Source organism: Artibeus jamaicensis, unplaced genomic scaffold (genome assembly GCF_021234435.1).
Source record: "Artibeus jamaicensis isolate MK-2021 breed Jamaican fruit bat unplaced genomic scaffold, CSHL_Jam_final scaffold_847, whole genome shotgun sequence".
Classification (NCBI taxonomy): Eukaryota; Metazoa; Chordata; class Mammalia; order Chiroptera; family Phyllostomidae; genus Artibeus; species Artibeus jamaicensis.
In genome coordinates, this window is record NW_026522057.1 from 24,289,361 (window position 1) to 24,309,214 (window position 19,854).

The 19,854-nt window shown below is 45.8% G+C and overlaps 1 protein-coding gene across 1 annotated transcript; it reads right to left on the bottom strand.

The window, feature by feature from the left end:
• Window positions 1-1,276: 1,276 nt before the first annotated feature.
• CFAP107 (cilia and flagella associated protein 107) lies at window positions 1,277-14,481 on the bottom strand. Its single transcript, XM_037165678.2, has 4 exons — window positions 14,368-14,481; window positions 5,374-5,487; window positions 2,509-2,686; window positions 1,277-1,458 (listed from the first exon to the last, which is right to left on the bottom strand). Exons 1-4 carry the CDS (start codon window positions 14,479-14,481, stop codon window positions 1,277-1,279), a joined length of 588 nt encoding a protein of 195 aa, XP_037021573.2.
• Between the last annotated feature and the right edge of the window lie 5,373 nt (window positions 14,482-19,854).

The window sequence follows — 19,854 nt, forward strand, 5'->3', positions numbered from 1 at the left end:
TGGGTCATGGTGGACACTCATGCCCAAGACTAACACGCCCGCCTCTTCTTCAGAATTGGGGTCATGGCACCCTCAGGAGAGCACATAATCTTGTTAACTCCCCCGTAATCCAATCCCCACCCCGCTTTCTCCCACATTCACGTAATTCTCCTTAGAGCGCCTCCTGAATTCCCAAAGTCTAAAAGAAACTGCACATGGTCATCCTGGGAAGCATTTTCCTCGGTCTGTTGAGTCCTGCCTCCTGGTTGCCCATTCTTACCTTGACAGGAAGCTGCTGGACAGAGGGGGCTCATGCCGGAGAACAGGAGGGGTGGAACAAGTGAGGCAGAGTGGGGGTTCATGGGGAAGCTCCAGGAGACAAGGGTTCACTCATTCACCCAGCCAGGGAGTAGTAAGTGCCCACTGAATACCCAGAGCTGTCTCTACAGTAGTGGATGCCAACAGTTGGGGAGGGGGCGTAAGGCAGAGAAAGGCCGTTGTTCACAGGAAGGCTCTGTGGTTCAAATGCTGGCAGTCCAAGGGGGCGGATCAGGGAGGAGCTGCTCTGGGCCCCAGGTGGCCTCCACAGCAGGTGGTAGCGCACGTCTCAGGGGACTCCATCCCGGGCGAGGACAGCACCGAGTCCCTGTGCTGGAACAGACCCAAGTTTGTGCACCAGGGGTCTGCCCTCTCCCCCAGCCACTCGTCTAAAAACTCCCCATCCCCAAACTCCTAAAAAGATCCGAGAGTCAGGAAGTGGAGGGGAGACTCTGTATATCTTCCCCTCCTCTGAGCCCTCAAGTTTAAGTGCGCCTCTTCAGGGGCAACGACAGGCCCACGGCACCCCTTTGGGGCTGCCCTCCCCATAATCACACTTGACTCTTTCATGGAATTTTCAAGAAGCATCTTGTAGTCAGATATGTTTCTCCCATTGGATCAGAGACTCCTGGGAGGTACAGACCCAGTTGTGAGAACTTGACGGAGTCACATGACCTCTCTGGGCCTCAGTTTCCCCTCCTGTGAAACAAGGGAGTGAAACTTAAGGGTCCTTTTGTTTCTTCTAACAGTCTTACCTTCTGCCCATACACGACACTCCACCATGTCAAAGAGCTTTAATCGTGGGGTGAGAAAGACAGGAACCATGGGTGTGGAGGAGGGGCGGGAGCCCTAAACCCAGACCATAGTTCTGAGGGCCCCTCTGACAAGGGCTGGATTTAGAGCTCGGGCTGTCTCCGCAGCGCCTCCCGCCTGGCAGGCCCCACTGGTGCCGCCTGTGCTGCCCATGGGGTGGTGGTTCTCAGAAGCGTGGGACAGGGTGCAGGCGAGGCGGAGGGACCGGGATGGCATGCTCCCGCCGGGACAGGGCGCACAGCGGTGGTCGGGGGTAAGACGAAGTGTAGGTGCTCTCTCGCAGACCAGCCTCGGGAGGGAGCCACCTCTGCTTCAGCTGCTCATAGAGCCCGTAGTTGGTAGGGGGAGCTGCAAGAGGAAGCAGGTGCAGGACCTCAGCCGGCAGTGCCGGGAGGGAGGGCAGGCTCGCGGGCGAGTGCTGGCTGGGCCAGCTCCAGGGACCCTCAGGCCGGGGTGCTCGCCATGTACTTACCAGGGACCAGGAGGCCTCAGAGAAGTCAGCCCCATGACCTGCTTGAGGGGGGCACCGCCCCCTCTTGGGTAACTCTCCCACTCCAGCAGGGAAGGGAGCAGTGTGGGCTTGCAAGGTGAAGAAACCCTTGCAAAAATTAATGCAGAGTGACAAGCCGTTCACTCTCTGACCTATGTTCCATTGCACTCACTGAAGGGTAGGACTACGAAGAGGGGGAGGCAAAGGATCGGGGTAGCTTGAAACATAAATCAGACTAAGCTACTCTCCCAGGTAAATCCCTCCGAAAAGCGTTGGTGCTTTCCTGGAGCTACCCCCACCCTGGAATGCTCTCCCCCCTAATCCCTGCATGGCTCCCTCCTTCTCCACTCAGTTGTTTCCTCAGGAAAGCCCAGCCCTCATCATCCCACTCAGATGAGATCCAGCAACACCCACCTCATTTTCTAGCCTTACCTGTTTCCATCAGAGCTCACACCCCAGTCCAAAACTATGAGATCTTAGGATATTTTATTTCTTAATGGTGTCTTAATTGTCTCCCAAATGGAACGTCAACTCCCTGAGGGCAGAAGTTCCTCCCTGCTTGTCCTTGCTAAGCGTCCAAAGGCTACAGTGGGGCCCAGCACCCGGACCACCGTGCTAGTTAGGAAATGAATGATCGATCCAAGTGTGCAGGCCCATTGCTCCTGCCACCTGTGCTCTGGGTAAACCAGCTGCTTCGGGGCACAGGTGGGGCTTCATCCCACCACCAGCCTCATCCCAGCGTCAGGGGGAGAGGGCAGGTGGCAGCCCTGGGGGCAAACAGGGCTCCTCCCCCCATCGGTTCACTCTCATGCTCTCCTTGCATCAGGGTCCCCTGGTCACACCTCAGCCCTGGGCAGGTGTGGGCCCCTGGCAGCCCAATGCAGGGGAAATCTAGAATTATAAAATACCCAGAAGGGGGAAGTCGGATTTCTCTGGAAGCCACTGCAACGTATGTTTGTCCCAGGTGCGGTGTGGGGGCAGGCCCGGGTTGTAATTGTGCCGGTTGTAGTGGTCGTCATACGTGCTGATCAGGTGGCGGTGGGAGGGCTCCTGGTGGTGGGTCATGATGTGTTTGTACGGGAGCCCCTGGAAGGACAGACGCAGCGGCATGTCACTGGGCGGAGCCAGGCATCACCTGCCTGCTCCGGTGACGGCGAGTGTGGTTGTGTGGACTCCCAGGGCCACACTGGTCTGTCCCCCCCTGACGTGGCTCCCTCCAAACACACACCTCAGCTTAGCTGAGATCAGTTCTCTGTACACGTGACCCCCAGCTTCTGCCAAGTCAGTGAAGTACTGGGACGCATTAACATGAAAGTCAGGACCCCTGGCTGAACGGGGAGGGCCACACCATCTCATCCCATGCCCCTGTGCTCTGAAGTTGTCCCCTTTCACTTGTCTCCAGTCTCCAAGTGCCTATTTCCATGGAGAGTGCAAGGTGAATACAGAGCCTGGCGTGTGCACCTTGACTTCAGTCGGTTACTATGGGGAGCGAGAGAGAGCAGCCTTCTTCTGCGCAGGATTTACGGCGACCTCGGCCGGAGACTCGGGGAGGGATCCCTTTGGTGGACAGTCATTTACAGGGAGAAGAAAGATGCTTCTCCCTCCTCTGGGACATTTGCCTGAATCAGAGCTGTTCCTCAGAAAAATCCCTGGGCCCCGGACAGGAATCCTGGGGACTGGGCTGATTTACGGGGGAGGAGAATGTCGATTTGCACGCCCGTCCTCTGGTCTGGAGCACACAGGGAGGTCTGTGGCTGCTCTGGTCTGGAAACGCAGACCGCACTCAATATTTCAAGTGCCGGTCCATAAATAAGTCAGGTCACAATGGCCGAGGGAGACAGGGACATGGGCACAGACATTCGGCCGGGGTTCCCAAGGTCTCCGGCACCAGGTGCCCAGAGCATTTCCAGTGCCAGGGAAAGCCAGCCGGAGAGGTTCCCATCAGCAAGGGCAGTGCTGGGGGGCCCGAGGCGGGGAGGAGGACAGAGACCAACAGGCATTCTCTTGCTAGTTCTCTCGGTTTGGGGAACAGTCCTGCTGTCTCCATCATGTTCCCGGGGTTTTGTTTTCCTCGGCTACAGTAAGGTGATAGGTGTGGAGACAACTGCCTTGGAGAGAAAAGTTTACAGGTCCCCAAAGAGGAGGCACACCACACCGGGCGGGGCCACGTGGCTAAGCACCAGGGTGGGTCAGAGGCAGGAAAGGAAAAGAGAGCGTGACCCAGGGAATAGGCGAGGCAGGGTGGACTGGTTTCAGAAGCTTAGGATGGGGTAGTTTGATTCTAGGCTCCAGGCTGGAGGGGTGCCTCTGGCTGTGGATGCCTGACCCTGGAGTGACCTGTGCGGGGGACGTGGCTGGGTGAGTGTCTGATAAAGAAGGTGACTGCAGAGATGGGCTCAGGAAGGTTGTTTTGTGTCCCTACAGTAGCAAAGCATCATTAAAGAGCTAAAATTAACAATGTGATGAGTGCACCCGCCTGGGAGAAAAGCACAGGAAGGGGGTTTTCCCTGGGGGGGTGATAACCTCAGCTCTCCAAGGTCCACTTGAACAGCCATCGGCATTTGCCTAGGAAGGGTCCTGGGGGCGGCGAGGGGGGGGCAGGTGGGGGATGGCACACAGAAGGACGCCCAAGAGGAGCTGATGGGGTGGAAGCAGCCATGCAAACAGGTCATTTGCGCTGTCTGTAGGGATGAATGTGGGATGGCTTGGTTCTATTCTTTGTGTGCTGGGGGGCTGGGGCTTGTTTTAACCTTAACAACTGTGTGCGTACATGTGGTCAGCCCTCCATCGAGGTTTGTAGTGGGTCCGAAGGTCTATGAAACAGCACCTCATGGGCGAGGAAGACAGCATGAAGTGCCTCGTGGGCATGGATGGTTGGGAACGAGAAGCCCCGATGGTGGGTTCTGACTTTTGCTTCCTTATATTAAAATGCGTTTGTGTCTGCAGCATGCACAAACGGGGAAGTCGGCAGCCCAGAGCCGCAGCCGGGCCCAGGGCGCCAGCACAGAGCTGAGATCCCGGCGCTCTTCGTCCCGCCATGGGTCCCCAGATGCAGAAGGCAAATCTGGCATGTCATGAAGGGACATCTCAGGACACCCCTTGCTTGACCTTCAGAGCAGGCGCCTGCTTTGTCCCTTAGCTACACAGCTTCAGACATAACACGCACCACCCCGGGCACATTTTATGGGAAAATGAGCCTGCCAAGTGCAACCATCTCTTTCAGCTCCAGATGCTCCCATTCTGACAGATGTCCACCCTTCATCCTGTGCCTCCCTGCCCCCACCCGGCCTTCAGGGGGTGGTGGGAAAGGGGGGTCCTGAGGTTGCATCGCCCTGCTCCCGGCTCCACAGGCCTAGAACCTGACGTGCCACAGACACCAGGGAGGAGGAGCTGAATGTGTCCTTGACTGGGGCTCAGATGACACTAAGCACTGTCATCCAGACCTCACCACCACCTGATCCCTCACAATAGTCACCCCAGTTCAATGTTAACCATACTCGTTGTTTGTCTCCTACATCCTTGGCCTGTATCCTGTGGAGGGATGGGGGAGATGAGGGGCTGGGATGCAGGGCGGGGGAGGCTACCAGCTCCGATTGCACAGATCTCTGCTCATCAGGTCATGTGCCACCAGCAGCCCTTGGGCTGGAGACAGTACAGTTGAGCCTACTCCTGTGTTCCCAAGAGGGCACTGGACCCAGGAGAAGCTGCCTGGTCAGGTCTCTGAGCTCTGGGGAGGGGCCCAGCCTGAGTGTGGGGCCCCTACTTCCTCTCACCTCAATTCTACTCCTCCCATACCACCTGGAGATCTGGTCCGGTCTGTGGCCAGGGAAGGGAACGTACCCTGTCCTGTACGTGGACTGGGGAGTCTTCTCAGTGGCTTTGGAGAACTGGAAAAAATCAAATTTTCAGCACAACTTCTGTGACTTCCCTTCTCAAACTTCTGCTGCAACCCCTCACCTCCTGGGTCATCAGAAGCTGGGCAGGGAAAGGGTAAATCAGGACCCCACACAATGCAGGCTTAATTCTGTCCCTTTCTTTCCAGTCCTGGGAAAGGGGGGGGGCGCCCCGCCATCCCGGACCCCTCCCACCAGTCCCTTGCTCATCTCCTCTCTCCCTGCTCCTCTCCCACACTCGCCTCCTCCCCTTCTTTGGGTTCACTGCTCCCAACTCACTTTTCTCCCTGCTAAGTTATTGTGTTTCCTGGTTGATATTTTAAATTTTTATTGTGGTAATGTATACATAATGAGACTTACCGTTTTAGCCACTTTAAAGTGCACCATTCAGTGGCATTAAGCACATTCACTTTATCACACACAGCGCTGCTGCCGTCTGCAGAACTTTTTCATCATCTCAACCCAAAACTCTGTCCCTGTTCAGCAACTGCCCCGCACCCCTCCCTCAGCCCCTGGCACCCGCCATCCTACTTTCCATCTGTATGGATTTGACTACGCAAGGCAACTGTTTTAGGTGGGATCATACACCACTTGTCTTCTTGTGACTGGCTTATTTCACTTAGCATAGTGTCTTCAGAGTTCGTTGACATAGTAGCACAAGTCACAATGTTTTCCCTTTTAAAGGCTGAGTCATATTCCATTGCACGCATTTGCCACATTTCACTTATCCATCTATCCATCATGAAATTGTTTCTTCCCTTTGGCTACCGTCAATAATACTGCTATAAACATGAATGTACAAGTATCTCTCTCAAAGACCCTGCTTTCAATCTGATGAGGGGTCATATAGCCAGAAGTGGCATTGCTGGGTCAGGGGGTAATTCTGTGTCTAACTTCGTGGGAAATGCCATACTGGCTGCAACAGAGATGGCACCATTTTACATTCCCACCAGCGAGGCACAACACTTCCAATTTCTCCACATCCTCACCAAGACTTGTTATTTTCTGGGGGGTTTTAAAAGATTTTATTTATTTATTTTTAGACAGAGGGGAACAGAGGGAGAAAGAGAGGGAGAGAAACATCAATGTGTGCTTGCCTCTCATGCACCCCTTCACCTGGGACCTGGCCCACTACCCAGGCAGGTGCCCTGATTGGGAATCAAACAAGCAACTGTTTGGTTCACAAGCCAGCAAGCACTCAATCCACTGAGCTACACCAGCCGGGGCTATTTTCTGTGTGTGTGTGTGTGTGTGTGTGTGTGTGTGTGTGTGTGTGTGTGTGTGTGTTTTAAAGAATAGCCATTTTAGTGGGTATGAAGTGGTAACTCATGATTTTGATTTGCTAAATAGTTCTTTCCCTGATGATTAATGGTGTTGAGCATCTTTGTGTGTGCTTATTGGCCATTTGCCTATCTTCTTTGGAGAAATGTCTCTCCCAGTTCTTTACCAGTTTTTAATCGGGTTGGTCTTTGGTGTTGAGTTGAAAGACTTTTTTATATATTCTGGATATTCCTTTAACACAGAGAAGATTTGAAAACATTTTCTCCCATTCTGTCAGTCACCTTTCCACTTTATTGATAGTTTTCTTTGATACATAAAAGTTTTTAATTTTGACGAGGTGCAGTTTATCTATTTTGTTGTTGTTGCCTGTTTTTTAGTGCCATATCCAACAATTGCCAAATTCAGTGTCATGAAGCTTTTCTCCCATGTTTTCTTCTGAGAGTTTTCTAGTTTTAGGTCTTTATCTAGGTCTTTGATCCATTTATAATTAATGTTTGTATATGGTGCAAGGTAAGGCTCCAACTTTATTCTTTTGCCTGTGGATAGTTTTCCCAACACCATTTGTTTAAAAAAACAGTTTTTTTTTAATTGAGTGGTCTTGGTATCCTTGTTGAAACCATCTGATCAGATACATGAGGGTTTACTTCTGGGTTCTTTATTCTCCTCCACAGGTTTGCATGTCTGCCTTCACATCAGTACCCTACTCTCTTTTTTTAAAATTTATTTAGTTATTTTTCAAGTACAGTTTTTTTGGTCAATTTCTCCCATCCCAGCCCCCCCCCCCCGCCCCTGTCTCCCCACCTCCCTCCCATTCCCCCCCCCCCACAGTCCTCATCCCTGTGTCTTTCATACTTGTTCTTCAAAATCCCTCCCCATTTTTTCCCCTTAAATTCCCTTCCCTCTCCCCTCTGGTCGCTGCCCACTTGTTCTCTATTTTAGTGTCTTTGTTTTTATTCTATTTGCTTGTTTATTTTGTTATTTAGCTTCCTGTTAAAGGTGAGATCATATGGTATTTGTCCTTCAACGCCTGGCCTATTTCACTCAGCATAATGCTTTCCAGTTCCATCCATGTTGTTGCAAAGGGTAGGAGCTCCTTCTTTCTCTCTGCTGCATAGAATTCCATTGTGTATATGTACCACAATTTTTTGATCCATTCATTTACTGATGGACACCTAGGTTGCTTCCAACTCTTGGCTATTGTAAATTGTGCTGCTATGAACATTGTGGTGCATAGATTCTTTGAAATTGATGTTTTAGGATTCTTGGGATATAATCCTAGCAGCGGAATTGCTGGGTCAAAAGGCAGGTCAATTTTTATTTTTCTGAGAAAATTCCATACTGTTTTCCATAATGGTTGTACCAGTCTGCAATCCCACCAACAGTGAACTAAGGACCCCTTTTCCCCACAACCTCTCCAACATTTGTTATTTGTTGCTTTGTTTATGATAGCCATCCTGACTGGTGTAAAGTGGTATCTCATTGTGGTTTTAATTTGCATCTCTCTGATAGCTAACGATATTGAGCACCTCTTCATGTGTCTCTGGATATTCTGTATGTCCTCTTTGGAGAAGTGTCTGTTCAAGTCCTTTTCCCATTTTTTAATTGGGTTCTATGTCTTCCTAGAGTGGAGTCGTGTAAGTTCTTTGTATATTTTGGAGATTAAACCTTTGTCTGAGGTATCATTGGCAAATATGTTTTCCCATACAGTTGGTTGTCTTTTTAATTTAATACTGTTTTCTTTGGCCATGCAGAAGCTTTTTATTTTGATGAGATCCCATTTGTTTATTCTTTCCTGTATATTCCTTGCTCTAGGGGACATATCAGTAAAAATGTTGCTGCGTGGAATATCTGAGATTTTCTTGCCGATGTTCTCCTCTAGGACTTTAATGGTGTCACGGCTTATATTTAAGTCTTTTATCCACCTTGAATTTATTTTGGTGTATGGTGTAAGTTGGTGCTCAAGTTTCATTTTTTTGCACGTAGCTGTCCAGTTCTCCCAACACCATTTGTTGAAGAGGCTATCTTTACTCCATTTGATGTTACTGCCCCCTTTGTCAAATATTAACTGACTGTAGAGAGTTGGGTTGATTTCTGGGCTCTCTGTTCTGTTCCACTGATCTATGTGCCTGTTTTTATGCCAGTACCAGGCTGTTTTGATTACAGTGGCTTTGTAATACATACAGTTTGATATCAGGTATTGTGATCCCTCCTACTTTGTTCTTCTTTCTCAAAAGAGCAGTTGCTATTCGGGCTCGTTTATGATTCCATATAAATTTTTGAAGTGTTTGTTCTATGTCTGTGAAATATGCCATTGGTACTTTAATAGGTATTGCATTGAATCTGTATATTGCTTTGGGTAGTATGGACATTTTGATGATGTTAATTCTTCCAATCCATGAACAAGGTATATGTTTCCATTTGTTTGTGTCTTCCCTGATTTCTTTCTTCAGTGCTGTGTAGTTTTCTGCATACAGGTCTTTTACCTCCTTGGTTAGGTTTATTCCCAGATATTTTATTTTTCTTTTTGCTATATCAAATGGAATTTTTTCCTTGATTTCTGCTTCTGCTGATTCATTGTTCATATATAAAAATGCCTTTGATTTCTGGATATTGACTTTGTATCCTGCTGTTTTGCCAAATTCATTAATTAGTTTGAGCAGTTTTGGGGTAGAGTCTATAGGATTTTCCATGTAAGTACCCTACTCTTTTGATTATTGTAGCTTTGTCATGAGTTTTGAGATTAGAAAATATGAGTTCTCCAACTTTGTTCTTCTTTTCAAGATTTGTTTGGCAATTCAGAGTCTCCTGAGATTCCCAGTGAATTTTAGGGCAGTTTTTAAAACTTGTGCAAAAAAAAAAAAAGAAAGAAAATTCTAGAGATGGCTTTGGTTCTGAAGATGGTTTGGGCTAGTATTGGCATCTTCACAGCATGAGGTCTTCCAGTTCGTGCGCACAGGACATCATATCATATGCTGCTGTCTTCTCTTACGTCTTTCAACAAGCACTTGTTTTTAGCAAATAAGACTTTTTCCTTCTTCGAGTTTATTTCAAAGTATTTTATTCTCTTTCATGCTATTATAAATCAAATTGTTTCTTAATTTCTTCTTTCAGATCGTCCACTGTTAATGTGTAGAGATGCACATTATTTCTGCATGTTGATTCTGTGCCCTGCTACTTTGCTGAATTTGTTCATTCGTTTTAAGGGGGTAGGGGCGTGGTTGGGGGGGTCTTTAGGGTTTGGTGCACATATGGCCATGTCGTGTAGAGATGATTTAACTTCTTTCTGATTCTATGAATTTTATTTCTTTTTCTTGCTCTGGCTAGAACTTCTCATACAATGTTAAATAGAAGTAGCAAAAGCAGGCATCCTCATCTTCGAAGAAAAGCTTTCAGTCTTTAACCTTTGGGTCTGATGTTAGTCGTGGGCTTTGACGTACAGCCTTCCTCATGTGGAAGGAGTTAAGTACTAAGTAAAATTCACCAGTGGGGCCATTCAGTCCTGGGCTTTTATTTTTTGAGAGGCTTTTGATCACTAATTTAACTTCCTTACTAGTTACCAGTCTATTTAGATTTTCTATTTCTTCATGACCTTTTCTTCAATATATACTGTTTCTCTTTGCTTCTTGGAACATTTTTTGACTTAAAATCTATTTTCTTATGATATTAGTATGGCCACTCTACTTTCTTTTGGTTACTATTTGCATGCAATACCTTTTTCTACTCTTCCACTTTCAACCTGTGCATGTCCTTAGATCTAAAGACAGTCTCATAGATGGCATGTAATTGGATTCTGGTCCCCTTCCCACCCCCATTCTTCCAATCTATGTCTTTTGATTGAGAATTTAATCTATTTACCTGTAATTACTGTTAGGGAAGGACTTACTTTTGACATTTTATCTTTTTTCTGTATGTCTTACAGGGCTTTTGTCTCTCATTTTCTCCATTATTATCTTTCTTTGTGTTTAAGTGATTTTTTTTGTAAGTGATACATTTTTATTCCTTCTCATCTCCTGTTGTGTCTATTCTGGAGATATTTTTGTAGTTCTCATAAGCATTACACAGAACATTCTAAAGTTATAACATATATTTTAAATTGATACCAACTTGACTTAACTCACATATAAAAACTTTGCAGCTCCATCCTCTCCCACTTTATGTTATTGATGTCGCAAATCACATATCAACATATTGGCACCAATTAACAGGGACTTATAATAATGTTATGCATTTGCTTCTAAATTCTATACAAAATAGTGGAGTTACAAACTAAAATTATAATAGTGGCTTTTATATTTGTCTACAGATTTACCTTAACTATAGGTCTTCATATTTTTTTATGGCTTCAAGTTATCTAGCATTGCTCCATTTCTGCTTCAAGGATTTCTGTTGGCTTTTTTTTTTTTTTTTTTTTTTTTGCAGGGCAGGTCTAGGGGCAATGAGCTTCCTCTCCTTTTGTTTATCTGGGCATGTTTTCCTCTGTCCTTCATTTCTGAAGACCAGTTTTTCTGGCTACTGTGTTCTCAGTTGATAGTTTTGTTTTTATCTTGGAGTACTTTAAATGTGTTGCCCCACTGCCTTCCACATGCAAGGTTTCTGCTGAAAAATCTACAGATGATCTTCTAGTGTCCTTTGCACATGGTAAGTCATTTTGCCCTTGCTGCTTTCCAGATACTCTATGTCTTTGACCTTCAACAGTTGATTATAATGTGTCTCTGGGGTGGTCTAATTGGATTTGTTCTACTTGGAGTTTATTGTGCTTCTTAGATTTGTAGATCCATGCCTTTTCTTCAAATTGGGGAAGATTTCAGCCATTATTTCTTCAAACGATCTCTCTGCCCCTTTCATGCTATCTTTTCTCTCATAATCTGTATGCTGAACAGCTTGATGGTATCCTACAAGTCCTTGGGCTCTGTTTTCTTTCTTCCATTCTTTTTGTTCTTCAGGCTCAACTATTTTGAATGATATTCCTTCAAGCTCTCTGATTCTTTCTTCTGCTTATTGAAGTCTACAGTTGGATGTCTCTAGTGAATTTGTCAATTTAGTTATTGTATTTTTCAGCTCCAAATTCTTGTCTTGTTCTTTTTTATAATTTATACCTTTTTAATTGAAATTTCATTTGTTCATATATCATTTTCTGGTTTTCTTTACAGTTGACCCTTGAACAACGTGAGTTTGAACTGTGTGGGTCTACTTACATGCGGATTTTTTTCAATAAGTACTATAAATATATATTCTCTCCCTTATAATTTTCTTAGTACCATTTTCTTTTCTTTAACTTACTTTATTGTAAGAATACTAATATATATTATGATATATATAATCATCCAAAATATGTGTTAATTGCCAGTTTATGTTATCAGTAAAGCTTCTGGTCAACAGTAGGCTACCAATATAGTTAGTTAAGTTTGAGGGGAGTCAAAAGTTATACATGAATTATTGACTGCACAAGAGATGGATCAATCCCCCACATTGTTCAAGAGTCAACTGTAGTTCTTTGTCCATGTATTCTTTCAGATCTTTAAGTATATTTGAGATAGTTGTTCTAAAGTTTTTGTCATATACTTCTGATGCCTGTGTTTCTCCAGAGACAGTTTCAGCTACTTTAGTGTTTTTCTTTGAGTGCGCCATGTTTTCCTGTGTCTTCATATACCTTAAGATGTTTCATTAAATACTGGACATTTGCGGGGGGTGGGGGGAAGCCATCTCTCTGAGTCTTTGCAAACTAGCTCCATTCAAGAGAACATCTCTACTAACTAATAGGGCAGGTTCTGGACCTTGAAGTCAGCTTGGTATGAAGACTTCAGGACTTCTAAGGACCTTTCTGAGCATGCCGCTCACCCGAGCTTTTTTGTGTGTGTGTGTTTCCCCCTGTACATGACTTCTTTAAAATGCCTTGGTTTCCTAAAGACTCTCTTCCCTGCTTCTTCTAAGGGCCTTAGATGTTCTGTTGCATTTCTCTCCCTGTGATCTCTTGCCCCTGACATTTGCAGGTCTGTAGTCTGGAATCTCCCACTAGCTGTGGCTACTGCTGCTTTTCACAGCTTTTCTTAGCCAAAATATGAACTATGTCACTTTTCCTGAGCTCCTAGTTAGGCAAAACAGAGACTTATCTGTTTATCAGGCAGCCCCCAGGCAGGTTAGAATGTTGCTCTACTCCTGAGTTTGAGGGAGGGAACTGGGAGCCAGGCCACTGCTTCCCCCACGCTGTACCATGTCATAGTGAGGGCATGTGACAACGACAAGTGAAAATACCATGGGGTTCTCTACCATTTTGAATGTGGCTTTTTCTAAATCAGGCGTTTGATTTGTTGCTATAGAGCTTCAACTGTTTTCCAGTGCCCCTACCCAGTTATTTTAGCTCAGCAACAGTAATTTTTTAAATGCTTCTGTGATAGAACAAGGACCTCAAATTTCCTAACCTGCTCTCTTTCTTACATCATTCCTGCTCAACTCTCTTTATGCAATTTTCTCTAGGTATAGGGCCAGATCACAATATCCCTGGGCACTGCCTTGCCTTCAGGAGTCTGAAGGGATTGCTCAGACAGTCCTTTTTGCCCTTGGAACTTCCATGACACATATTTGCTCCTCACACAAGACCAAGTGCACTCAGATCTAAGAATGGCCACCAGTCATGCCTGGCCAGAAGAGTGGTGAATGCTAATGTGCTCCACAAAAGCAGCCTTTTCCAGTTCTCAGAAATCACTACCAATCTTCCCACTTACACCAAAGCTACTAATTCTATCACCCTTTTTCCTTGGCCCATTTCCCAAGAAAATGTGAGGATATTTAGATATCCCTGCAAAACTTTAAGTGGCTCAGTGTCGATTGCCAAACATGAAGATATTCAATTTTAAGTAGGCCAATTCAGGCAAAGCATTTTGTAATAGCCTCTGAAGAACACAGAAATACCATGAGCCCAGTTGTTTTTGAAAGTAGAATCTGAAATGCACAGGCAGCAGGGCAAGGCATGGAACAGGTGCCAGAGAACAGCAACCCATCCCAGACGTCAACACAGGGAATGTCAAGCCTACCTTGGCAGGTACCCGGCAGGTAAGGGCCAGGCCAGGGAGAACAGAGAGTCTTCAAACCAAGGTTCAGAGCCCTGGCTGGTATGGCTGAACTTGTTGGAACATCATCCCATACACCAAAAGTTCAGGGGTTCGATTCCCAGTCAGGGCACGTACCCAGGTTGAGAGCTCAGTCCCTCAAAGGGGTGCATATGGGAGGCAACCAGTCGATGTTTCTCTTTTGCTCTTTCCCTTCCTCTCTCTATAATCAATAAAGATATCAATTTTAAAAATCAAGGTTCAGGAGAATTAGGGACAGGAAATATCACATGCCTGGAAACTCTCCACTGACAGGAGTACTATGAGGTGCAACTGTATTGACACATCTGCTACGATATTTGCAAGATACAGTGGGGACCTTGAGGGTTGCCTGTCTGTAACTCCTGATGTAGCACCCAGACACCCTAATGCTGCAGTTTAAGATGCAGCCGTCTATGGGCCTTGACTTGACAACAGTAATGGCTTCACCCCTGCCTCTCCCTGCCTGTCCTCCCTCTGAGCATCGTCCACCTCTGTCTTTCCTTACCTTCCTCCTCTCTTCCGCCCAGTTTCCAATGAGCACACGGGTCGAATACTTGCTCTCAATCTTCCAGCTGGGAGTATTCAGTGACTGTGGATTTACCGCGGTCAATAACTGCATGGTGAGCCTTCACCCCGGTTTCTTTGACTTGTCACAGCTTACGGTTTCGGGAACAGGGAGACTTTATGACATTGCCGCGTTTGAGTGCCTTTTATTTTTCTTCCCAGACACCCTTTCGAGCGGGCAGTCGATGACACCCTGCCAACTTCACAGAATAAAAGGGCCTCGAGAATCCATTTTCAGGCTCCAGGGAGAGGTGAAGTGATCTTGGATTCCCTACTGTTGACTGTCTCCATGGTGATAGACTCTGAGTATAAATAGGCTCCTTAAGGGAGCAGCAGATTCTTCAAGAGCAAAACTGTTTTAGCTTGAAAGCTCAAAATTTTGTCATTGACAAGTACTGTTTGTTGTTTTCCTCGAAGTAACAGATGTACTTCAATCATTTTCAAGCCAGGATCTGCCAAATATTCCAATTTGAATAATCATGGTTTGTCTGCCAGTCATTCTTTCAAGCGAAAATGGTATTTAATTGAAAAGCGTCCCAGCTAGCCTTGCTCACAGCTCAGTCACACACCCAGGGCTCATTCTCCAGAGAAACCTTGATCATGGGCGTGGAATGGCAGAGCCTTACCCTCCTTCCCACTTCATCACACTGCACTTTAAAAAGACATCTGCTCAAGGGCCTAGATTTAATAAAATGAATAAGAATGTCCTTGCCCTGGCTGGTGGGGTTCCGTGGGTTGAGCATCAGACTGTAAACCGAAAGGTCCCTGGTTGGATTCCTGGCCAGGTGCCTTGGTTAGAGTGGGCGAGAGACAACAGATCAATGTCTCACTCCCTCTCTTTCTCCCTTCCATCGCCTCGCTCTAAAAATAAATAGGATATTTTTTAAAAAGAATGTCCTGGATGAAGATGTAAAAATTGAGTGAAACTGGCATTATTCTTATTTTACGGCAGGTGGATGTTGGTGGAGATACGACCGTTTGCACAGCTGATGGCACTGCCTTGATTCACACTCAGGTACTGGCAGTTCTACCCCCCCACCCGTGCTTTTGCACTACATTGTGAACCAGGACAAATAAGGTCTTAGTAGCGTGAGAGCTAGACACACAATGAAGTACACAGATGATGGGTCATAGAATTGTGCCCTGGAAACCTATATAATCTTTTTAACAAATGTCACCCCAATAAGTTTAATTTTTAAAAAGAGGGAAAACTCAATGGCTACTCCATGATGTTGTCATTTTAAATAGACTGCTATTTAAATAATATTCACTTTTAAGTATATTTTATGGACTATACTATTACAGTTGTCCCATTTTTTCTCCCCTTTGTCCCCCTCCGCCCTACATTCTGCTTTCCTCTAGCATTCCTCTCTCCTTAGTTCATGTCTGTGGGTCGTATATCGAAGTTCTTTGGCTTCCCCATTTCTTATACTATTCTTAACCACTCCTGTCTATTCTGTACCTACCCAATTATGCTTCTTATTCCCTGTGTCTTTTCCTCCACCCCTCCCTCCTGATAACCCTCCATGTGATCTCCATTTCTGTGATTCTTTTCCTGTTCTAGTTGTTTGCTTAGTTTGTTTTTGTTTTTCTTTTAGGTCCAGTTGTTGATAGTTGTGAGTTTGTTGCCATTTTACTGCTCATAGTTTTGATCATCTTTTTTTTTCTTAGGTAAGACCCTTTAGCATTTCATGTAATAAGGGCTTGGTAATGATGAACTCCTTTAACTTTACCTTATCTGGGAAGCACTTTATCTGCCCTTCCATTCTAAATGATAACTTCACTGGATAGAGCAATCTTGGATGTATGTCCTTGCCTTTCATGACCTGGAATACTTCTTTCCAGCTTCTTCTTGCCTGCAAGGTTTCTTTTAAGAAATAAACTGATAGTCTTATGGAACTCCTTTGTAGTGAACTCTCTCCTTTTGTTGCTTTTAAAATTCTCTCCTTATCTTTAATCTTGGATAATGTAATTATAATGTGTTTTGGTGTGTTCCTCCTTGGGTCCAATTTCTTTGGGACTCTCTGAGCTTCATGGACTTCCTGAAAGTCTGTTTCCTTTACCAGATTGGGGAAGTTCTCCTTCATTATATTTTCACATAGTTTTCAGCCTGGCTGGTATAGGTCAGTGGATTTAGCATAAGCCTGTGAACCAAAGGGTCACTGGTTTGATTCCCAGTCAGGGTACATGCCTGGGTTGCAGGCCAGGTCCCTGGTTTAGGGCATGTGAGAGGCAACCACACACTGATGTTTCTCTTCCTCTCTTTCTCCTTCCCTTTCCCTCTCAAAAAATAAATAAATAAAATCTTAAAGAAAAGTTTTCTTTTTTTTTTAAATTTTTTATTGATTATGCTGTTACAGTTGTTCTATTCCCCCTTTTATTCCCCTCCACCCTACCCCCATCCCCACCATTACCCCCCCTTTAGTTTATGACCATGTGTCTCAAGTCCTTTAGATTCTATATTTCCCATGCTATTCTTGCCCCCCCATCTATTTTCTATCTACTGTCTATGCTACTTATTTTCTATACCTTCTCCCCCTTCTCCTCCTCCCACTCCCCTGTTGCTAACCCTCCTTGAGATCTTCATTTCTATGTTTCCACTCCTGATCTAGCTGTCCTCTTAGTTTGCTTTCGTTTTAGGTGTGGTTGTTAATAACTGTGAGTTTGTTGTCCTTTCACTGTTCATGTTTCTTTAACTTCTTTTTCTTCAATAAGTCCCTTTAACATTTCATATAATAAGGGCTTGGTGATGATGAACTCCTTGAATTTAATCTTATCTGAGAAGCACTTTATCTGTCCTTCCATTCTAAATGAAAGTTTTGCTGGATAGAGCAATCTTGGTTGTAGGTCTTTGGATTTCATGACTTGGAATACCTCTTTCCAGCCCCTTCTTGCCTGGAAGGTCTCTTTTGAGAAATCTGCTGACAGTCTGATGGGGACTCCTTTGTAGGTGACTGTCCCCTTAGCTCTTGCTGCTTCTAGGATTCTCTCCTTCATTTTAATTTTGGCTAATGTAATTATGATGTGCCTTGGTGTGCTCCTTCTTGGGTCCAACTTCTTTGGTACTCTCTGAGCTTCCTGGATTTCCTGGAAGTCTATTTCCTTTGCCAGATTGGGGAAATTCTCCTTTATTATTTGTTCAAATAAGTGTTCCACTGGTGGCTGTGCCTTTCCCCCTTCTGGTACCCCTATAATTCGGATGTTGGAGCGTTTAAAGATGTCCTGGAGGTTCCTAAGACTCTCCTCATTTCTTTGAATTCTTGCTTCTTCACTCTTTTCTGTTTGGCCATTATTTGCTTTCTTCTGGTTCACTCCATTGATTTGAGTCCCAGTTTTCTTTTCATTGCTATTGGTGCCCTGTGCAATTCCATTCATTTCAATTAGTTTCGCCTTCATATATTTGTCTAGTTTGTGGGTATAATCAACCAGTTCTGTGAGGATCCTGATCACCAGTGTTTTAAACTGTGCATCTGAGAGTTTTGCTATTTCTTCATCGCTTAGATCTATAGGTTCTGGGGCTTTGAGATCTTCCTGTGCCATTTTTGTTCTGTTCGTGCCCTTTAAGTGTGAGAAGCGGCGCTTTGGACTCCCAGGTTGCTGGGTTGTGATGCTGTATGTGGGGGCGTGGTCAGAGCAGGGAAATGGCGACCCCCTCTGCTGTTTCTCACAGCTGGGTGAGGATCATCGCTTTACGTGGTTCACCTGGGCCAGGCCACTCAGAGTCGCTGGGTTATGACGCTGTATGTGGAGGTGGGGTCAGAGCAGGGAAATGGCAGCGCCCTCCACTGCCGCTGCCGCGGGACCCGCCGCCCACTCCCTCGCCTGTCCACCCGCGCACAAATGCGCGACCACAGTCAACACGCAGCACCGCTCCTCCGCTGTCTCTCCCGCAGTCGCTCACCTGGTCGCTCGCTGGGTCGCTCACTAGGTCCAACCCTGCGCCTGGATTCCGCACATTTGGATTCCGCGCACTTGAGTCCGTCTGACTGAGTCCTCCTGTGCAACCCCGCTTCACCAGCCACTGGTTTCGCCCCTTACCGGTCAGGCTGAAGAATTTGTTGTTAACGGACTTCCGAAAAGTTCAATTTTCCGTGTTCTGGCTATGTTTTCTGTTGCTAATATTTAGTTGTCTCTAAACTTGATTGTGTGAGAAGGCACAGCACATCCACCTATGCCTCCATCTTGGCAGAAGTCCGAAAAGTTTTCAATTTCTTGGTCTTCTTCTTCTCCTCCTGGCACCCCTACAACTCAGATGTTGGAATGTTTAAAGTTGTCCTGGAGGTTCCTAAGCCTCTCCTCATCTTTGTGAATTCTCGTTTCTTCATTCTGTTCTGGTTGAATGTTTATTTCTTCCTTCTGGTCCAAAGTGTTGATTTGAGTCCCAGTTTCCTTCCTATTACTGTTGGTTCCCTGTACCTTTTCCTTTATTTCATTTTTCATAGCCTTCACATTTTCTTCTATTTTGTGACCATACTCAACCATTTCTGTGAGCACCCTGATTACCAGTGTTTTGAACTCTGCATCTGACTAGCTCTTCATTGCTTAGTTGTATTTTTTCTGGAACTTTGATCTGTTCTTTCATTTGGGCCATATTTTTTCTCGGGTTGCCAGTTACCCTGTTACATAGTAATGGGCAGAGCCTTAAGTATTCCCCAGGGCAGGGGAGGGATCAGAGAGGGAACAATGCTGCTTGCTCAGCTCTTGCCCCATTTTCAGTCACTATCCCTGCTACCCACAAGCAGATTGTGTCTTTCTGGTGCTGAGTCCCAGGTCAGTTGGTTTGTGTATATTCTAGGACTCTGTGGGTCCCTCCAACAGACTCTTTTGTGAGACTGGGAGTTTCTCCTGCCACTGCAACCCCCACAGATTTTTACTACCAGAGGTTTGAAGCTTTAGTTTCCTATGCTGCAACCCTGGGTTGCATGCACAGTCTGTCTCACTCCTCAGTTGTTCCTCCTGATTTATCTGCACATGAATGTGGAATCACCAGGCCCACTAGCTGCTGCCTTGTATGTCCTCTGCCCCAGCTGCCTGTCTCTGCCCCTCCTATGAGTCTGGATGAATATTTCTTCCTTAACTCCTGGGTTGTCAGACTTTCACACAGTTCAATTTCTGGCAGTTGTGTTTGGGGGGGGGGGTTGTTTTTATTTTTTTAAATATATTTTATTGGTTATGCTATTACAGTTGTCCTGTTTTTCCCCCTTTATCCCCCTCTGTCCTGCAACCCCCCTCCTACCCATCCCTCCACCCTTAGTTCATATCCATGGGTCATACATGTAAGTTCTTTGGCTTCTACATTTCTTACACTATTCTTAACCTCCCCATCTGTTTTTTACCTACCATTTATGCTTCTTCCTGCACCTTTTCCCCCATACTCCTTCCTTCCTGATGATAACCCTCCATGTGATCTCTATTTTTGTCATTCTTT